The sequence below is a fragment of the Primulina eburnea genome, chromosome 3 (genome assembly GCF_022965805.1).
Source record: "Primulina eburnea isolate SZY01 chromosome 3, ASM2296580v1, whole genome shotgun sequence".
Classification (NCBI taxonomy): domain Eukaryota; kingdom Viridiplantae; phylum Streptophyta; class Magnoliopsida; order Lamiales; family Gesneriaceae; genus Primulina; species Primulina eburnea.
The window spans coordinates 7,590,068-7,607,596 of record NC_133103.1 but is presented as its reverse complement, the minus strand read 5'-3'; the positions used below and the strand labels follow the sequence as shown (position 1 = coordinate 7,607,596).

The following is a 17,529-nucleotide window of genomic DNA, read 5'->3' as shown; positions in this document are numbered from 1 at the left end:
TTATTGTTCTATTTCACTATCATTTGAATTCATTCAATGAATTATTAAAAATAAATTTTAATATAATTAGATTTAAAAAAAAAACTTCAAAAAATTATATATATATGAAGGACTCATGATAAAGTATGTGAGTGTTTTGAACGAAAAGTCATTCAAATAAATTCTAAATTAAATATTGACAAATGAAAAATTAAAAAATTAAAATAATCATTATTACTTTTAAATTAAATAAAACAATATGAATTGAAAATAAAATTATATTTAATCAAAATTTTAAATTTATTTTGTCAAACTATTAATTTCTAAATGCATGAACAAATATAATATATTGTAAATCTAAATTTAATTGTGAATTTGAATAATAGTAATAAAAAATTAATAAATTTGAATAAGAAGTACCTATATAAGTGTGGACAAATGAATCGTTCATCCACATACATTGGATGATATGATGCTAGAATAATATTGTTGTACAATTGCTAAAATGAAAAAGAAATATGTAGAAAATCAATCAATTTTTTCATTAGTTTTTTCCCACTAATTTTGATAATAAATAAAATTAATTGAATGATTAATTGTTTTAATTACTCTCATAGATTCTATTTTATTTAAGTCTCCTCATATTTATATATTATCAAATAGTACTCAATCATAACAATAATGCCATGACATTTTATTTGTATTTGTAGAGTTATTTACATACAAGTATATAATGACAATTATATTGACAAAAAGATAAGCACACATTAAATAAAAAAATCAATAAACACTTAATTTGAAAATAAAAATAAAAATTGAGCTTTTCACAAATGTTATCACAATTGATACTTTTCAGTTTATTTTTCTAAAAAAAAAAAAAATCAATGACGGTATCTATTATATGTATAAAAAAAATAGAGTCAAATGGTACATAGATAAAATTATTATGAAATTGTTTTAAAAAATGACACAAATGAGTCAAAAAAAAGTAAGAGCAAGATATTCCTACAAATAATTATTAGTATAATGTTAACATAACTAAATTGGAAGCTATGTTGGTGTAGAGTAAGTCTCTTGTGAGAAGGTCTCGCGAATTTTTATATGTGAGACGAGTCGACCTTACCGATATTCACAATAAAAAGTAATACTCTTAGAATAAAACTTAAATTGAAAAATTGTTGTCACATGTTCTTAATTATTCAAAATTATAAAAGATGTAATTTTTACATTTTATGAACATATTTATCAATTAATTTATGTAATAAGTAGATAAATATCAACATCATATACTAAAATGTTTTCTTCCACTCTTATATTGCTTAATTAATTAAAATATATTCATATAATTCTATTTACATTCTTATATTGCTTAATCAATTCAAATCATTGTATTGTATTGTTATTTTAGTTCAATTTAGTCCTTAATCTGATATATCATTATTCCAAATTCTTATAATTTGTTTTGATCTATCTTTTTCCGAACGAAATGTTGTTTGATGGATTTGATCACGTTATGCAAAGATAATATTTTTACTATTAATTTATTTTTTAGTTATTTAGAATATAGGTTCACGTGCGGATGCACGTACTTTTTTGCTAGTATATTAAAAATTTATGTTATTCCCTTCATTCCTTCCATAATTTGATAAAACAAAATAACCAAATTTGGAATTCGATTTCAAGAATCAGGTTCGCAAGTGCCAAGACATCAAATTCAATCATTGCAGGCTGTTGTTACTTCAAGGAAATTTAATGTCAACACCAACAAGGATTGTTAATCAGTAAGACAGCTATCCTTACCATTTTAACTGCTCTAATTACTACTGTTTGATCGTCAGGTTTTATTCGTTAGTTTCATACTTCAACATGCATCATTCGCCGGTTGAAACTTACGACCCTCGTGTTTTGAAGACATGTTAAAATCGATTACCAAAAACGCGATACATCGAATAATGAACACTAATAGGTTTCTGAGTGGTTTACGATTTAATAACATCCCTAAATTTGCTTGGAAACTAAGAAGTAAAAAAGTGAGGGCAAGATCATTGGTTTCGGTATAGCAATCCAATCAACTCGGTGAAATCACTGAATTTTTATGCGCAAGTGTAAGCATAGATTATGGTAATTGGTACCTAGCACTGTCTAAGACTAAATTTACAACTAGCAAACATCAGAGATCATAACTTTCACAAATACCCCCTCACTCAATTACTTTCTCCATAAAAGGGGGTAAACAATTGTTTTCTTTGCTGCATGTAGGAGTGAAAAAATCGTTTGGTACAGAAGATGGAATTGTAGGGGATAGATAGCCAAAGATACAGAGATATAAACCCTCTCTCACAGAGCCAAAATCTTCTGTTACCAGGGGATGGTGGATAGGAAAAATGTGTAAATGGAAAAAAGAGAATTGTGGTCCAGACTTCTCGTTGCTTATAGGTTATTGTATCAATGTACATGTTCTTTTTGCAAAAGCTTCCAATATCTCAAACATGAGGGATTGATGTGGATCGCTCTCAGCATCCATTTAAGCGAACTCCCGTCTGAATCCCGAATGGATGACGACTCGGAACCATCTTTCAGCTGTCTGGAAAGCAAATGCATTTGAAATAAGAGCTCAGCTGGCCTCATTTCTGCAAGAAATGGTAGGAGACAAATGAGAAGATAAAGAAAATGAAGCTGATGGTAAAAAAGATAGCGACAAACACCAGATTTAGATATCAGAATTGAAGCTTGTCAAACACATAATGCTACTGTCAATAGTTAGGCATTTGCCCTTCATTTGGTAATTTTTCACAGAGAAATGATGCAAAATGCATGAAAGGATTCTTAGATTGTCATCACGAAGCTAGCCACATGTGCCCTGCTGAAAGTTAATTCACATATCAGCTTATAGCTAAATTTTTCTTTTTGCTGGGGAGACAGCAATATCAGAAACAGTTATTATATATGCTTGACGGGGGTCCTCTCAGGACATTATAAAACTTCATTGTATAAAATGTGGACGATTCAGTGCGCTAGGGCTTTTTGCTTACACATGCCAGTCCTAGAACCAGTGTTGCATCAAAATTTGACCACTGATTTTAACTCTTCATCAGCCAATTAATTTTACAATTACTTCGATTCTTTCTCGAACTTTTAATCCAGAAGCATTAGCTGTTCCTTTGTGCTTTTTTTTGCCTTCTCTGTCAACATTTCCAGACTATAAAACTGACCGTGTAATGCGCAACAGCAAGAACTGAACTAAGAATGGCCAGTTCTTACGTCCTGAAAAACAAATGCATTTGTCAAGAAAATGCACCTGAAGGCCAAGAGAGCCATTCATCATGAAGGTTGTTTTCCCATTTCGCTTTGGAACCAAGGCTTGCTTCCGCTTGTGCAAGCAAAAGCGAGATGATAGGCAAGGGGCCCGGAGAAATCTCTTTCGCTTTTTTTAGACTTCTTATGGCACGTGATATGTACTGCGCCTCAAACTTCTGTCTTGCGAGCTCCATGCAGATGGCACCTGAATTCAAACAAAGATAATATCAATTATTGGCACCTGACAATGGTATAAAACATGAGTAGACTTTTCACAGTTGCATTGCATGATAATCTCTTTCATAACGAAGCTGATAGACCAATCAAGTTTTGGAAACTTACAAGATTTCATCTATACCTCGTATGTTTAAACACTCCATAATCCATAAAACCTAGAGTTAGTTCAACCTCAACCCTTCTATCTTAGAGCTAATGTTTGAAATAGTTTGAAAATATACAAATCATCGTCATTAGAACACCTACAATAGACCTACTATAGAGAAAAATAATGAAAGGCTTAAATTTCAAAACATGATACCATGACAAAGAAAGAGAAATATCTCGCTCTCTGCTACATCACAAGCTTGTGCAAGAAATTCTTCTGCAGCAACAAAATCACCAAACCAAATTGCAGACAAACCCTCCACCAAATTAAATATACCCATCCACATATTCCATGAAAGCTCCATATCTTTGAAGCAATCCTCAAAGCTCAAGTGCGAGATGCCAAGATCATTTTGCAGCTTATATCTAGATTCTATAAACTTCAGACAAATCCAACCAATATGAAAATCAGTTTTGAGTTCCAAGCATTGTCTGTATTCTTTGCTCATGCTGACAATATCATTTTCAGCAGCATATGCACGGCACAATAGTAAGTGTGCAAAAAAGAGACAGCTATTGTCAACTGAAACACCCAAAGCACTTCTAGCATGTTCAACGCATTCTCCAGTATTTCCTTGTTGCAAATTCAACTCAGCAGAACAGAGTAAAAGCTGGAAATATTGATATTGGAGACAAATATATTTACTCAAGCACAACCGATGAGACAGAGCAACAGATGTTAGCCTCGCTAGAACACGGCAAATATGTGGAGGAAATCTTGATTCACGGGCCTTCATAAAATAATTTACCGTAAGCAAATACCTAGCATTAAAGTTCCACGGCTCTTGATGTAAAAACCTGCAAGTTTGGAGTAGGTAGTTGAGAAAAAAGAGGAGCCATAAAATTATTTAAGTATCATAATTGAAGTGTATTGCATATAAAACCATAAAGACATTACAGACAAGAAAAGGATATTTGCATAAGCATAATTAGGAAATTGGAAAACTAGAATATTTATTAGACCGTCCAAAAACAGAAATGAGAAGAAGAAGAGAAACTTTTGCTGCAGCTTTATGATTCCAGACTGAAATGGCAGTTGGTGTCTACAGGTTAAAGCTGCAAAATTCTCATTGCCGTTTTTTGTGTCAAAACAGGCAACTGTTCCAGCACCAATGATCTCACATGCTGATTTCATGCCCTCGTCTTTTTTATGTTGGTTTGATAAGTCAATGATGGGGCATCTGGTTGCAAGACCAAGATCTCTCCATTCTTTGCTCGACAGTAAGAGAGAACCAAGAAGATTTCTGTTTATCATAAATTATATCAGACAAACCTCAGAGCAACAATAAAACATAAGGAAATAAGAATTATCACAAAACACTAGAAATATGGTGCGCCAAAGATGAACAAGGACTTGCTAAAAATTATCAGGACAAATCCCAAAGAATCGAGAGAACATTCAAATGTCTGCAGCTTGACAAGGTATCAATCAGCTGGTTAATAACTGAGGAAATATAATTCAAAATCTAAACTCTTACACGATGGATCACATAATGAGGCTAATGGATGAGGAGAAAGGATTAACAGGTGCATATCCCATTCCCAAGATAACCTAATAAATAACTCAAAAGGAAAAAAGGGAAAAAAAGATATGAATATTGCTCGCACATCTACACGACGAAGAGAGATGGAAAGAGGCAATAAAGACAGTGCCAGAGGCAAAACGGCAGGAAACATTTGATGAGATTACATAGCCACAATAGGAAATACAATTGGAAATAATGGCAATCTAGCCGATAAAGTATATGGCAAGCTACGCGCCTACATTAGAACATTTTTTCACTTCAATTGCTCTTGATACTTTTTGTCCAACAAAGTTGTCAAAATTTGAGGACTCTTTCTTCCCGTGTGATTTGGGTTTTTGTCCAATTTATTTATATCAGTTTCAATAGAAGTATGATGAAGTAGAGCTCCATTGACTGCATCATAAAATTTAACCAAGCTCCATCCAAGTGCATGTCCTGCGCCTTGATGCAGCATTAGTTTAATGTTTCTCTCATTCATGTTATTAGTTTTCTATCTGTCATTTTCTAGAATTTTTAACCGGATTAAATGCATTAGAATTGAACTATAAAATCAGTATTCTACTTATTATGTTAGAATTCTTGTATCCTAATTGCCTTGGGACTAGTATTAGTAATCTATTTAAATATCTAATTAGTACTAAAACATTCATTACATCTTAATAATATCTTCTTACAAAACATTAGGTTTTCCTTTTACTTGAAGCTTTAATTGCTTCGTGAAACACCCCTTCCTTCCCACCAAATTTCATCTTGCCTATGGTGATTGGCACCATCATCCAAAGTCCCTGTAGGTTGCAAAAGTAACCGTAGTACCGGAAACAGTGGTGTGGTTACTGTCTTTTGTGCTGAAATGTGAGAGATTGTCTACATCCATGAGTGATCTTTCCAGCAGCGAGGGTTTGATTTTATGTGTAGTCCCTACTCAAACCAGTTATATGCATTTGCATGGGTTGCATATGGTATCCGTTGTCAAAAACCAAACACTACCAATTCTGAGTGTCATACCAAATATATATTAAAAATAAAGAACTTACAAGTCGAAAAAAAAAGTTGACAGAATTCGACTGCTTGCCCTTCATGTTGCACTCAACCTTGAAAGCACTTCTAGTAAGGATTTCCTTAGAGAAGATCTACCACTTGATTTGGAATTACTATATTAGCAAGATTTAATGCTTAGAGCATTCAATGGTTTCCAGATGGAAAGATGATGAATGACACCCCCAAAAGACTCAAAGTTCATATATGCCCTTTAAATTTAAAAGTTAACTTTCAATTTGTTAAAGTTCGAATAGTATGAAAATTATGAAGAGAGAAAGACGTATGATGGAGTAATGGGATTTGGTTATAAGGTCTATATTCACCCCGCCAAGTAATAATAAAATCATACCTAACATTTATTATCATCTTTAATAATACCTTATTAGGCTTTGCTAAAGCAAAATGTTAACAATTGTGTGGTAGGAAGATAGTGGAACAGGAAAGAAACATAGCGATATCAAAATCGTTTGGATTGTTTTGCTTTATATCCATGAGATTGATGTCCAAATAGCTAATACTCTAATTATTTTATCCTAATTTTATCAATAATACAGATAAAGTGAAAATCTTTGCAATAAATATAGATGGCGAAATCTTCCAACTAAATAAAATCGTAGGATACATTTATCAAATGATCTTAATAATTTAGATCCTAATTTTGGCATTCATCTACTACTTATAAAATAAATACATATAAAAATTGAAGTTGACTTATGGAGCTTCATATCTTCACTAAACCACACTGTGAATCAATAAGCTTCCAGACAATTATCCACATGCTATATCTCAGCAATACTAAGAGGCAGTGCACTAGAGCCTATAAGCCCCCTTTTGTTCCACAATCATGTCGTGCAAATTGTTAAATTAAATTGCAAATAACCAGATTATCCATCGCAAAATTCATGATTTTGTTTCGATATGAGTGTGAATCGGAGCAAGAAAATTGATTAGATTACTTCCATCATAAGTTTGTACTTGTACACAGGGAGTATCGATCTTTCAGTGAGTAAACAGAAATACAGTCCTATTGAAAAACTATAATCGTATGGTACAATGCTTCTGTAATCATTAAGACATTGGTTGATAGAAGGCTAGAGGAAAGAATCTCTAATTTCGTTTTTTGGTTCTTATACAACAAGCAGCTGAATCACTGCCTAGGACAAACTAATATTGTAGGAAATTAATAAATATATGATAAAGTGTTAATATTATACTTATTTTAGAAAAGGTAGAATTTTGTAAAAAGTAAATTTAAGAAATTTTATTCATGTCAGATTTATGATTACAAGCAACTACGAAATAGTATTTAACACATGTTGATATATAATAATCTTATACATATTTACAACAAACACCTTCAATATGCAATATGAATTTAGAATAATTAACGTTAATTTATATGTTGCGACCAGTAATGTATCGTTTGGCTCGTGAATGAGATGATGAATAATTTTTAATCCAAGGATGATAAATCAATATAATTTGATAAGATATCGGTGGATGACAGGAATCTTTTATAAAACTCGAGCTAGTCTTACCATACGCACCAAGTGATGCTTAAGTGTACAATACACATACATAATATAATGAAAATTTTAAACATATAAATTTTAAGATATATAGAAATTTAAGGACAAAAACAACAAAGGATAAAAATGTGGCAAAACAAGTTAGACTTAACTAAGAACTTGCAGACATCAATGTCATGCTCCAAGTCACTTTGAGGGAATTCAAAAATAAGATTTGATCGTCATTTTTCTAAACCTAAAAAAAAATATTCAGGTTAAATTGCAATGCAGATGAACTGTGATTGCATAACCACCACAACATTAAATTTGAATTCCCAATAGCAAAGTTGGCAATGGATGAGCTCGAGCCTTATCATGGTAAATTGAGATAATAGCAGTCAATTCTTATATAAGCATCCAATGGCACCCAAACGCATTAATTTGGTGTGTGGAGTTAATACAAGTTGCAACAAGCTAGTAAGATTTAAATTAAATTATGAAAGATTAGAATAGTGCATATTTAACTTCAAAGATAGACAAACCAAATAGAATCAGGTAAGGCTTTGTTGAGTTGGGTTGCACAACCGCCACTTTCCTTTGGTTAGAGAAAGAATACATATAATTGTTTGAGTAGAAGCAATTCTAAAATTTACATCCACGTATTTCTAAGTAACTAGTTCAAACGAGCCTTTAGTTGCTCTTTAGGAGTGACCACAAGGGTAATAAATTTCAAAAACACGCTATTAGTTAAATAGTCGTTGCATAAAAGTAACATAAGCCCATGTATGATTCAGCTCAAACTTACTATCAGATCAAAAGTGTAGAGTCCAGGACATAAATGACACCTGGCTAAATAAATAGCAAAAGCCATAAACTATAGATTTTTGATTAAATTACCTTAGGACACTATTGTTAGGATACATGTGAAGAGCCTTTCTCAGGTGTCGTACACTCTCGTGAAACGCAAGGCAGTCCTTTTGTTGATGCTTAACCTGAAATTACCGGAACCATATAATTTGCCTGAACAAGTTATTAAAAAGTCAACAAGTCCTAAAAAGAAACAGTAAAAACTGGATACCTACAAGTTTACCGAGAGAAATTAGAAGGTGCATTGCAATTATCTCTTCATGAGACGTAACACAAGCACGACTAAGAGAAACAACAGAATCAAGCCGATCTTTTTGGTCCAACGCGTGCATAGCATAAACGATGAAACTAATCTTTGAACTATGAAAAAACTCCTTGGGCATTTTCAGTATGCTTGTGATTGCTGATTCCGATCCTGAAATGTAATACAGCAATCTACAGATGAAGCTAATGGAAGCAGCGGCCATATTTTTCTCCGCGGTCAAGATGCGGGAACCAAGTTCTCTAGCAATGGACAGAGCCGTATCATATCTGTTAAGTTTCCATAAACATAGAGCATATACTTGTAGACCTTCATGGCTAAGCTGTCCTAGAAATTCAAAAAACGTACCATGCTTTAGAGTGTAAACTTTTAACTTTGGAATAAAAGATGACCCAGAAGTAAAGATAACTAAACATCCAAATAAAATAGCAGAGAGAAAGAGAATGCAATCGAAGTAAATAGATTGCAGCTCATTGTCCATGGTCTTTAGCTATGACTTTATGGGGTTTTTTTTTCATTATCATTTTCAGATAAACAAGATCATTCAGCTGAAGTCACCTTTATCTTCTCCACCTTTAAACCCTCTCCTTTAAAGGGTATCCTCTTGGGGGATAAAACAAATATTTGTAATAAGAACACACTAAAGTACTTCAGCCATAATTTGCACCTTTTTGTCTTAAATATTCACACTCTTCAACAGCGTCTTCTGCATGTCCTGCCTGAACCAAACAAACCATTAGCTGATAAACACCATAAGGAATCACCTCAACACATTAACTTAAAATAAAAAGAATTACATGGCTAGAATAATGCATCTTGAACTCCAATGATAGCAAATAACTTACCATACAAAGTGATCTAGCCAAATTGATGGATATATCTTTGAGACAAGGTTCTGCTGATTCTGCTGCAAAAGATTTTAGAGCCCAACGTGCAAGCTTGTAGGAGGTAATAGCATTTTCATAATCAGATCTTGATTCACATACTAGGCCATTCAAATTGTGAGATTCAGGGTATTCAGGGGCACGCATCAAAGCCTGCTTGATGGCACCAAACACCTGCAACGCAATAATTGATATTTTACTCGACATTTTTGCCATATGTTTGAAAGTAAGAAACACAGATATGAAAGAAATCACCCGCAAAGAGATGTCTAGAGTACAGTACCTCTGAAGATGATAACTGGCCAGAATTCAAGGCAAGCTTTGCAAGACCAATTTGGAATTCTGCAAGCTGATCAATCAAAAGCTGTAAGCAAATTGGATTGGATTGAATATATGATAATTCTCAATCTGTAAACCTAAGGCTGTCAGCGGAAGACACTAGAGTTATTATAATGCTTGTAAATACTCGAGCAACGAAAAAACCAATGCAATATACAAAATAATATTAACCAAAAACTAGATAATACTCTAAACTAAGGTTGTAGATTTCTCTTCAATACGATGCCTGCTCTTACAGAAAATCACATGATATGATCATGCATGGGGGGAAATATTACCGGAAATATCTGCACAGCTCGTAAACAACATTCATATGCTTCATTCTCATTGAGATTTCTGTAAAAAGAAGAAAAGATAAATACGGCTTTGCATTACAAATAATACAGGGAACTATCCCTAAAGTCCCTGGGAGAATCTTAAAAATACCTAGTCTCAGCATCTGCCGACATGCCTGCCCAAGGCAGTGCAAGAGAGGGATCTATACTTCTAGCGCGATCGAATGCTTGTTGGGCCAACTGTAGTTCACCTTCTCGCCTATAAAGCTGTAACGATATGATCTCAATACCATCTGAGAAGATATTCCACATCGTCGCACAAATAAATGAAAAGGACACGGAAAAAGAACTGTCTGCCAAATTATCGTACTGATAATAGAGAAAACATCCCCATCTCCAATTATACTCCAAAAGAAAAGGAACATAATTTTCATTTTTTCCATCATCGCACCGGCTTTCTGCTCCGTTTTCCATGGACGGAGGAGTTTAAGTAACACAAAGATAGCTATACAAAACATTAACAAATCCCAAATATATAAAGTTTTTCTTCGTAATCAGGGGAGCCTAATTATGTAGTCAAGTCGCATGATAAATTGAAAACTGCAATCTGGATTCATTCATTCAAGTGGCAATTCCCAAACAAAGTTTAGTTTCTAATCAAAAAAAAAATCCCAAACAAAGTCGCAGAGCACAAAAACCAGTGGCTATGTGACATCATTGCAGGTATCCCCAGCCACTCTACGGAAGAAAGAGGAATTAGTAACCTCCAAAGCTTTAAAGGGGTATTCTAATGAGATATACAGAGAGACATGTTTTCCTCTATTAAAATAAAAACATAAGTTTTCCTATTCATCCTTGGCTCACCCCTAAAAGTTAGTACTCAGAATTTCGGAGCCAACAGCATAAGAAATATCAATATGGTCGGGAACTAAATGTGAATGAAGCTTTAACTAGTATTAACCATGACGCTACCAGCTTTAACCTTTATAACAATTCTACCAAATAAATTTATATTAGAGCATGGACTTAAAGTTGAAACCACCATTAGAAGAAATTCGATAATAAATCCATATATGAGCCACACATTGTAAAAACACCACTTGATTTTTAGTATAAAATGATGTAAAAATTCAAAACCTGCAATACACAGCCAAAAAGTCCAAAATTATTAGTTAATATAAGCATACAAAGATTGGAATCTCACTTCTATCTTTTATTTGACCATATAATGGATCATTCTAGAAATTAGCATATTAGATAGAAGGTTGGGGTGGCAGCGATTAAGAATAAAATTTGTGGTTGACATTTAAAATTGTTTGCACACATTCAATATCAACCATTAGAAACAAAAAAAAAATGAGTGAGATCGAAATTAACTAGACAAGAAGTTACTGAAGTATGCCTTAAGAAATTTGAAGACTTCGAGACGTTAGTCTGAAGCAAAGTAAAGTGGAAAAGAAGAGCTCTATGTACCAAGTCCAACGATTTTGGGGTTAAGACCAAGACGATGATAATTTATCCAGCTAGACACAGAGCTAATATAAATATCACTGCACCATTTCTCACTAAAAATTGAAAGGTGACTGGAGTGAATTCCAAGAGAAGTAAAATTATAAATTTATTATATTATTTGACCAAAATGAACATGATCATGCAGCAGTAACTGTAATTGCATTAATTAGCAATACCTTCCCAATGTATGCCCATGCAACAGCTAGAGATATATCCAATTGCAACCCACGTATGAAAGCATGTTGCTTTAATGCAATATCATCTGATAAACATCCCAGAGCCATCCAAAATTCCTCATTGTGGCCCTCAAGAAGTATACTACCCAAACACATCTTTTCAGCCAACGGCCTGGTTATTAGATGTTAGAGTAAGATAATGATGAGACACATATATAAATTCATTTGATGGAGAAAGATGATTACCACACAGGTAGGTCCTCTTCAGGATTCACCCTCAAAGAGGAAATGAGATCTGACGCAATGGCAACATCAGCATATATATTAGCTTGCCAGGGAGTCAAGCACAAAGCACGCTGATAGAAGTGGCTAGCATGTGATGCAGCGAGGAAGCAAGTTCTTCTCCAGGAACTGATAGAAGAACTGAAAGCAGTCTCATCAGCTAGCCCTTCCTCGGTCCATGGGAAACATCTTGCATATGTAAGCTAGAGAAAATGAAGACGACCTTATTCTCAACAGGAAGATAAAGGGAAATACCAATTCAAGTAGAGAGAACAACTTTTCTAGCATATGATAATAGTTAACTTCAAGAAGTAAATGTGTTTACCTGGATATCACCATGCAGCTTCCATAAACACGAAACGTTGCTAGCCAATGATGTACCATGAGTTGCCACAGCAGAAGCTTCCTATGTTCAGCTTGTACATTACTTAAAAAAACTCGTGGAGAGTTGCACATTTTGAGAAATAGGCATCATTTTAAGGCACTAACCTCTAAGAGTATAGCTCCCCATCCAAAAGCACCTAAATTTGTGCATTCTTTGGCAAAACCAAGAAGCGCAGAAGCAAGCCCAAAATGCGCAGAAACGTTGTGAGGTGATATTCTTAATGCATTCCTAAATTGCTCGACTCCCTACATTCAGACAGCACTGATAACAAAAGAGGGATAATAATATTGCTAAATTTATCATCATATCTTTTTAGGTGTGTAAGAATAACTGATGCAAAACAACGAATATTCATATGAACGTTTCGATTCTATGATGAATTTCTCTACATATCCCAGAAAGTAAACATAACACACTATGCTGCATTTCTATCGAATCTATCCTAAAAATTGCCTAGCGAGCCAAGCAGACAAACAACCATGCATATTTTTATCTTGGTTTTTATTAATTTTCATTACTTCTTTGTCATAAATCTGAGAATCTCCATTACTAAACTAAGATAATGAATTTTATTTTTTTATCATTAGTTTTTTTTTAAAACTCATAAATATAACAGTAAGTACATGTTTTCTCTTAAAATGTGTCATCGTTATCTTTTATTTCGCTTTTTCTTATTTTGTTTAATTTTTATGTTTCTTCCAAAACAAACTGACACCACTATCATGACTACCATCCCTAAACCCGACTAAATCCATCCCAACCCTGATAATCCCAGCCCCATGACACCAATTAGCAGCCGCAAGCAACAGGGCAGCTGGTCGTGGCGATTTGGGATGGTCGAGAGTCAGAGGGAAGAAATTATGGGGTTAAGAGATGGTCATCAAGTTTAGGAGGTCGTGGATGGGTAAGAAGGCTGGAGAGCGATAAATCAGGTTTATAGTTTCTAATTTACTATGCTGGAAGGTATAAATGATATTTCAGTTTTTAGCATTTTCTTTCAAAAAAATTGTAAAAGTAGGAGATAAATATTGAAACAAAAGATATAAACAATTTGTAAACATTGGGGGATATATATATATAATACATTGTTCTAGGAGTGGGCTCTCATCAATTAGCCTTCACCTCAAGGAAGATGGGACTTAATTTTCTTCTCTTTTTTTTGGCTATATACCCGATTCTTGAAGCCAAATTTTACCCATCCTAATCCTAAATTGAGTCGAGTCAGATTCATCATGCAGAAAGTCTCCTAGCAGTAGCACCAATCTTTTCACAAGATTCAATCTCTAATGTTGTTTATAGAGAACTGAACTCATGACTCATACCAAAAGGTGTTGGTAAGTAGGCCTATATTTTTATTTGGAAGAATTATTACACCTTAAAGTCATAACAGTGGGACCAAGCATTTTTCATTTGATGGAGCACCAAGTAGTGTATGAGCGGCTTTACTTACTTATCAGTTCACGTTATATAACCCCAACAACACACAAAGCAATCAATACATTTGTAAACAAAGAAATAATTCCTTCAAGAGCCAACCAGATATAGTCTAGCCAGAAGACCACGTACTGGCATAAATAATCTTCAACTATTATGTGGTTTATGTTGCATACAATCTCCTGCGTGGTCCTAGGCTCACCCAATCTTGGACTTTTGCCTCTTTGATAATTTTCAAATTGCCAGATCCTAATCAATATTCATCACAATTTCAAATCATCGTGGTTGGATGCTCAAGAAAATTAAGGGGGTAATTTGCGCTGATTCAAATAAGGATTTTCAAGGTTGTTGCAAAGTTTTCACCCTTCCAACTCTCATTGAACATTTGTGTCAATTATTGCATATTTCATGAAAAGCTAATTAGCTTTGAAGCATTTCCAACTAAAGAAAGGGCGTGATATAAACACATTGATACCCTATAAAAAATCGGGGTATAAGGAAATGGGGATTGAAGCTGTTAGGACAATAACAACACGAAAGACCTAGATACAAATAAATCGATTTCACAAGCTATGGACAGTAGAAAATATAGGAAAGAAATAGAGTCGAAGAAACTCTCTTACATTTCTAAAAGAACCAAGCATCAAGGAAATATTTCCACTCTCGATCCATGCAAAAACCCTGGACTCCTCCAACTCAATGGCTCTACCATACGACTAATTAAAACAGAAAAAAGTACTAGTAAATTAGATGCTCAGCGCCGGACATCATAGAGAAAACCCAAATTTTGCAATGTTATCAACAATGCTAAGGTAGAACATAGCAAAGATTTATAATCGTAAGTTATTTCTTTAGTGCAATCAGTAACAACCATTAACGACAACATACAAAGTTCCAATTCTTGTGTTCTTATTTAAAACAGTACATTAAAAAAGTAAGAGATAGTATTCGCATTAAACATGTATATGTTATAGACGTGTAGAATGTGCACATAATCTTTAAATTATGCTAAGGGTTTCCATTCAAGAACATAAGTTATTTGTGTATTCTTTATTACAAATAAAAAGGAAAATAATAATAATTAAGTAATGTGAGGAGCTAAAAGTAAAATGATTATTGAACATCACCTTGAGTGCAGCAGTTAACATGCCCATTCGATGGTAGGCAAGACCTAAGGTCTACAAATTTAAGGTAAATCAAAGACCAAAAGCTTAAAGATAGATGACTGCAACCAGTCAAGGATGAGGAATTGATAAAACGGAAACGAGGAAGGACCTCCCACAAATCAGCACAGGTAGGAAAGCCACGAATGGCATGCTGGAGATTATGTACAGCTTCTGACCATTTCTTCTGATGAGCCTGCAAGCAAGTACTCGATCAAATTTTTCCAAGATTCAGGTAAATCATACAACAAAAGAACCAGCGAAAAAATGTGGTGACATCCAACCTGAAGGTAACCCAATTGACGAAAAGCCCAAAAGGCCCTGGCAGACTTCTCGGAAGCTTCACAACAGACAGCAAACACCAAGCTCTCTTTCCCTTCTTTGTCCAACATATCACAAATTGCTTCCTGCATTGGGGATTGCAAGTAACTTCCAAAACATTGCAATGCTAAAAAAAACAAGAATTCGTGGAAAAAATAATCTCCTTAAGGATGAAACAAATGTTAAAAACAAACCCCTGCACAAGAATCATCAGGGTTGAGAAAGACAGCTCTTTGGTAGCACTTGAGAGCCCGAAGAGGCATGGGAGAATCATGTGCATAATAGTGACCCAGATATCTGAATGCATCCCCGTTCTGAGGGTCAAGCTTCACGGCCATCATGAAATGCTCCACCGCTTTTCCCCTGATATCTTGACTTTCCTCACCTTTCTCCCATAAAGAAACTCCCTAAATTCCATTGGTAACAATCATGTATACGAACAGAAACCACAAATAATCAAACAACCCGTAAAAAAAAAAAAGAAGATGAGAACGAAAGTAAGAAGACCCAGTGGCATTACCAGATTAAAATGGAGAGATGGGTCAGCTGGCAAGGACTCGGACTCGGACTTGGACTCCATATATTCTTCTTCCAACTTCTTTACAGAAACAGATTCTTCTTTTTTCAATAACTGCAAACAAAGACGGCATATAATTAACCAAAAATAATCAATTAACTTCGTTATACGCAGGTGGAGAACACATATTCAGAAGGGCTGGGAACAATAGAGCACCATTTTCTCGGCAAACCGAGGTTTTATGCTACTAACATTCGAAAAAGTGCCAGCTCTGATCCGAGGAGGAACGAACAACAAAGGAATTTATTCTTCTTTTCCGTCTTTAGAATTGGTTATGTAGCGCGTAGCTTTCAAATGTGTAATATTAAATTTTGTGCCTCTGATTGTTTTATCAAAATTTCACAAAAATTATTTTGTATCTTATATTTCTAAAAATGAAATAAATATGTTATATATATCTTTGGTTTTATTATTCTGAATAAAAAATATATTATCCATATTTTTTAATATACAAATATATTGATGGTTTAATTTCTTTTATTGATTATTTGATAGTAGAAATGTTAAAACACTACTAGACTGGAATATGTTGGTCCTAGAAATAGAATTAATTTGTTTTAGGAAAAAAAATTATTATGATAATAATATTTAACCCATAAGTGTATTTTAGGGAAAAAAAAGTTGAAACTTGGTGATTTGCTAATAAATTATTTGAAACTTGGTTTAATATTCATACCGAATATCTTTAAACAAATCCAAGCTTGAAGCGGTATTTTTCATCATGGATAAGCAATAATGCCTTCGAGATACAAAACTGCTTGTACAAGCAAAATGGCTGAAGCACCTTCCGATAGAGAAGCTTTGTAATAGAGAACAGGATCAGGTTGAGACTAGGCGTGTTACAAGACGAGTTGGATCGCGTTGAATCATATTAGTCTCATTGCATGTCAAATTAGATTTTAGTAATTGAATTATGAATTAGCTAGAATAAAACAAATTGTAACAGATTTGACTCAGGCACAAAAAACTAGTGACAAAATTTATTCACTCGGCATAGATTTCATTCGTTGAGTAATATTTCTTTATATATAAGGTCGCGTACCTTAAAATTAATCTATAGCTCATTTCTTTGTAACATGTCGTTGAACAAAGTTGATTGGATAAACACGTTGATATCATTATTTGACAAAGTGACACCGAAATAAAACATGTTATATCCATAAGTCAGTTGACGTTAACTTCGTATGAACGAGCATCTTCTGTGGTCAATTGTTAATTGGACCTGCTTAAATTTGGCTGCTATTTTAGACGTGGCAAGTCACATATGCCAAAATCCAATCCAATTTTTGAATAGATTTAGAATAAATAAAATAAATGTTC

At 33.8% G+C, this 17,529-nt stretch overlaps 1 protein-coding gene and 1 long non-coding RNA gene across 3 annotated transcripts; one reads left to right on the top strand and one right to left on the bottom strand.

The window, feature by feature from the left end:
• Nucleotides 1-2,209: 2,209 nt before the first annotated feature.
• On the bottom strand, nucleotides 2,210-16,523 carry LOC140825913 (tetratricopeptide repeat protein SKI3). Of its 2 annotated transcripts, none has more exons than XM_073187960.1 (22): nucleotides 16,402-16,523; nucleotides 16,153-16,263; nucleotides 15,827-16,039; nucleotides 15,596-15,718; nucleotides 15,424-15,507; nucleotides 15,276-15,326; nucleotides 14,772-14,864; nucleotides 12,819-12,959; nucleotides 12,655-12,735; nucleotides 12,294-12,532; nucleotides 12,048-12,219; nucleotides 10,511-10,626; nucleotides 10,363-10,420; nucleotides 10,029-10,094; nucleotides 9,707-9,919; nucleotides 9,529-9,580; nucleotides 8,815-9,188; nucleotides 8,630-8,724; nucleotides 4,659-4,904; nucleotides 3,815-4,458; nucleotides 3,278-3,481; nucleotides 2,210-2,609 (listed from the first exon to the last, which is right to left on the bottom strand). In XM_073187960.1, exons 2-22 carry the CDS (start codon nucleotides 16,210-16,212, stop codon nucleotides 2,425-2,427), a joined length of 3,510 nt encoding a protein of 1,169 aa, XP_073044061.1. In that variant the 5' UTR covers nucleotides 16,213-16,263; nucleotides 16,402-16,523; the 3' UTR covers nucleotides 2,210-2,424. The 2 variants fall into 2 exon arrangements, with proteins under 2 accessions (XP_073044061.1, XP_073044060.1); XM_073187959.1 differs by having other exon boundaries at nucleotides 16,366-16,517.
• Nucleotides 14,878-15,220, top strand: LOC140825914 (uncharacterized). Its single transcript, XR_012116753.1, has 2 exons — nucleotides 14,878-14,960; nucleotides 14,992-15,220. It is a non-coding gene; the product is annotated as an uncharacterized lncRNA (long non-coding RNA).
• Nucleotides 16,524-17,529: the final 1,006 nt, after the last annotated feature.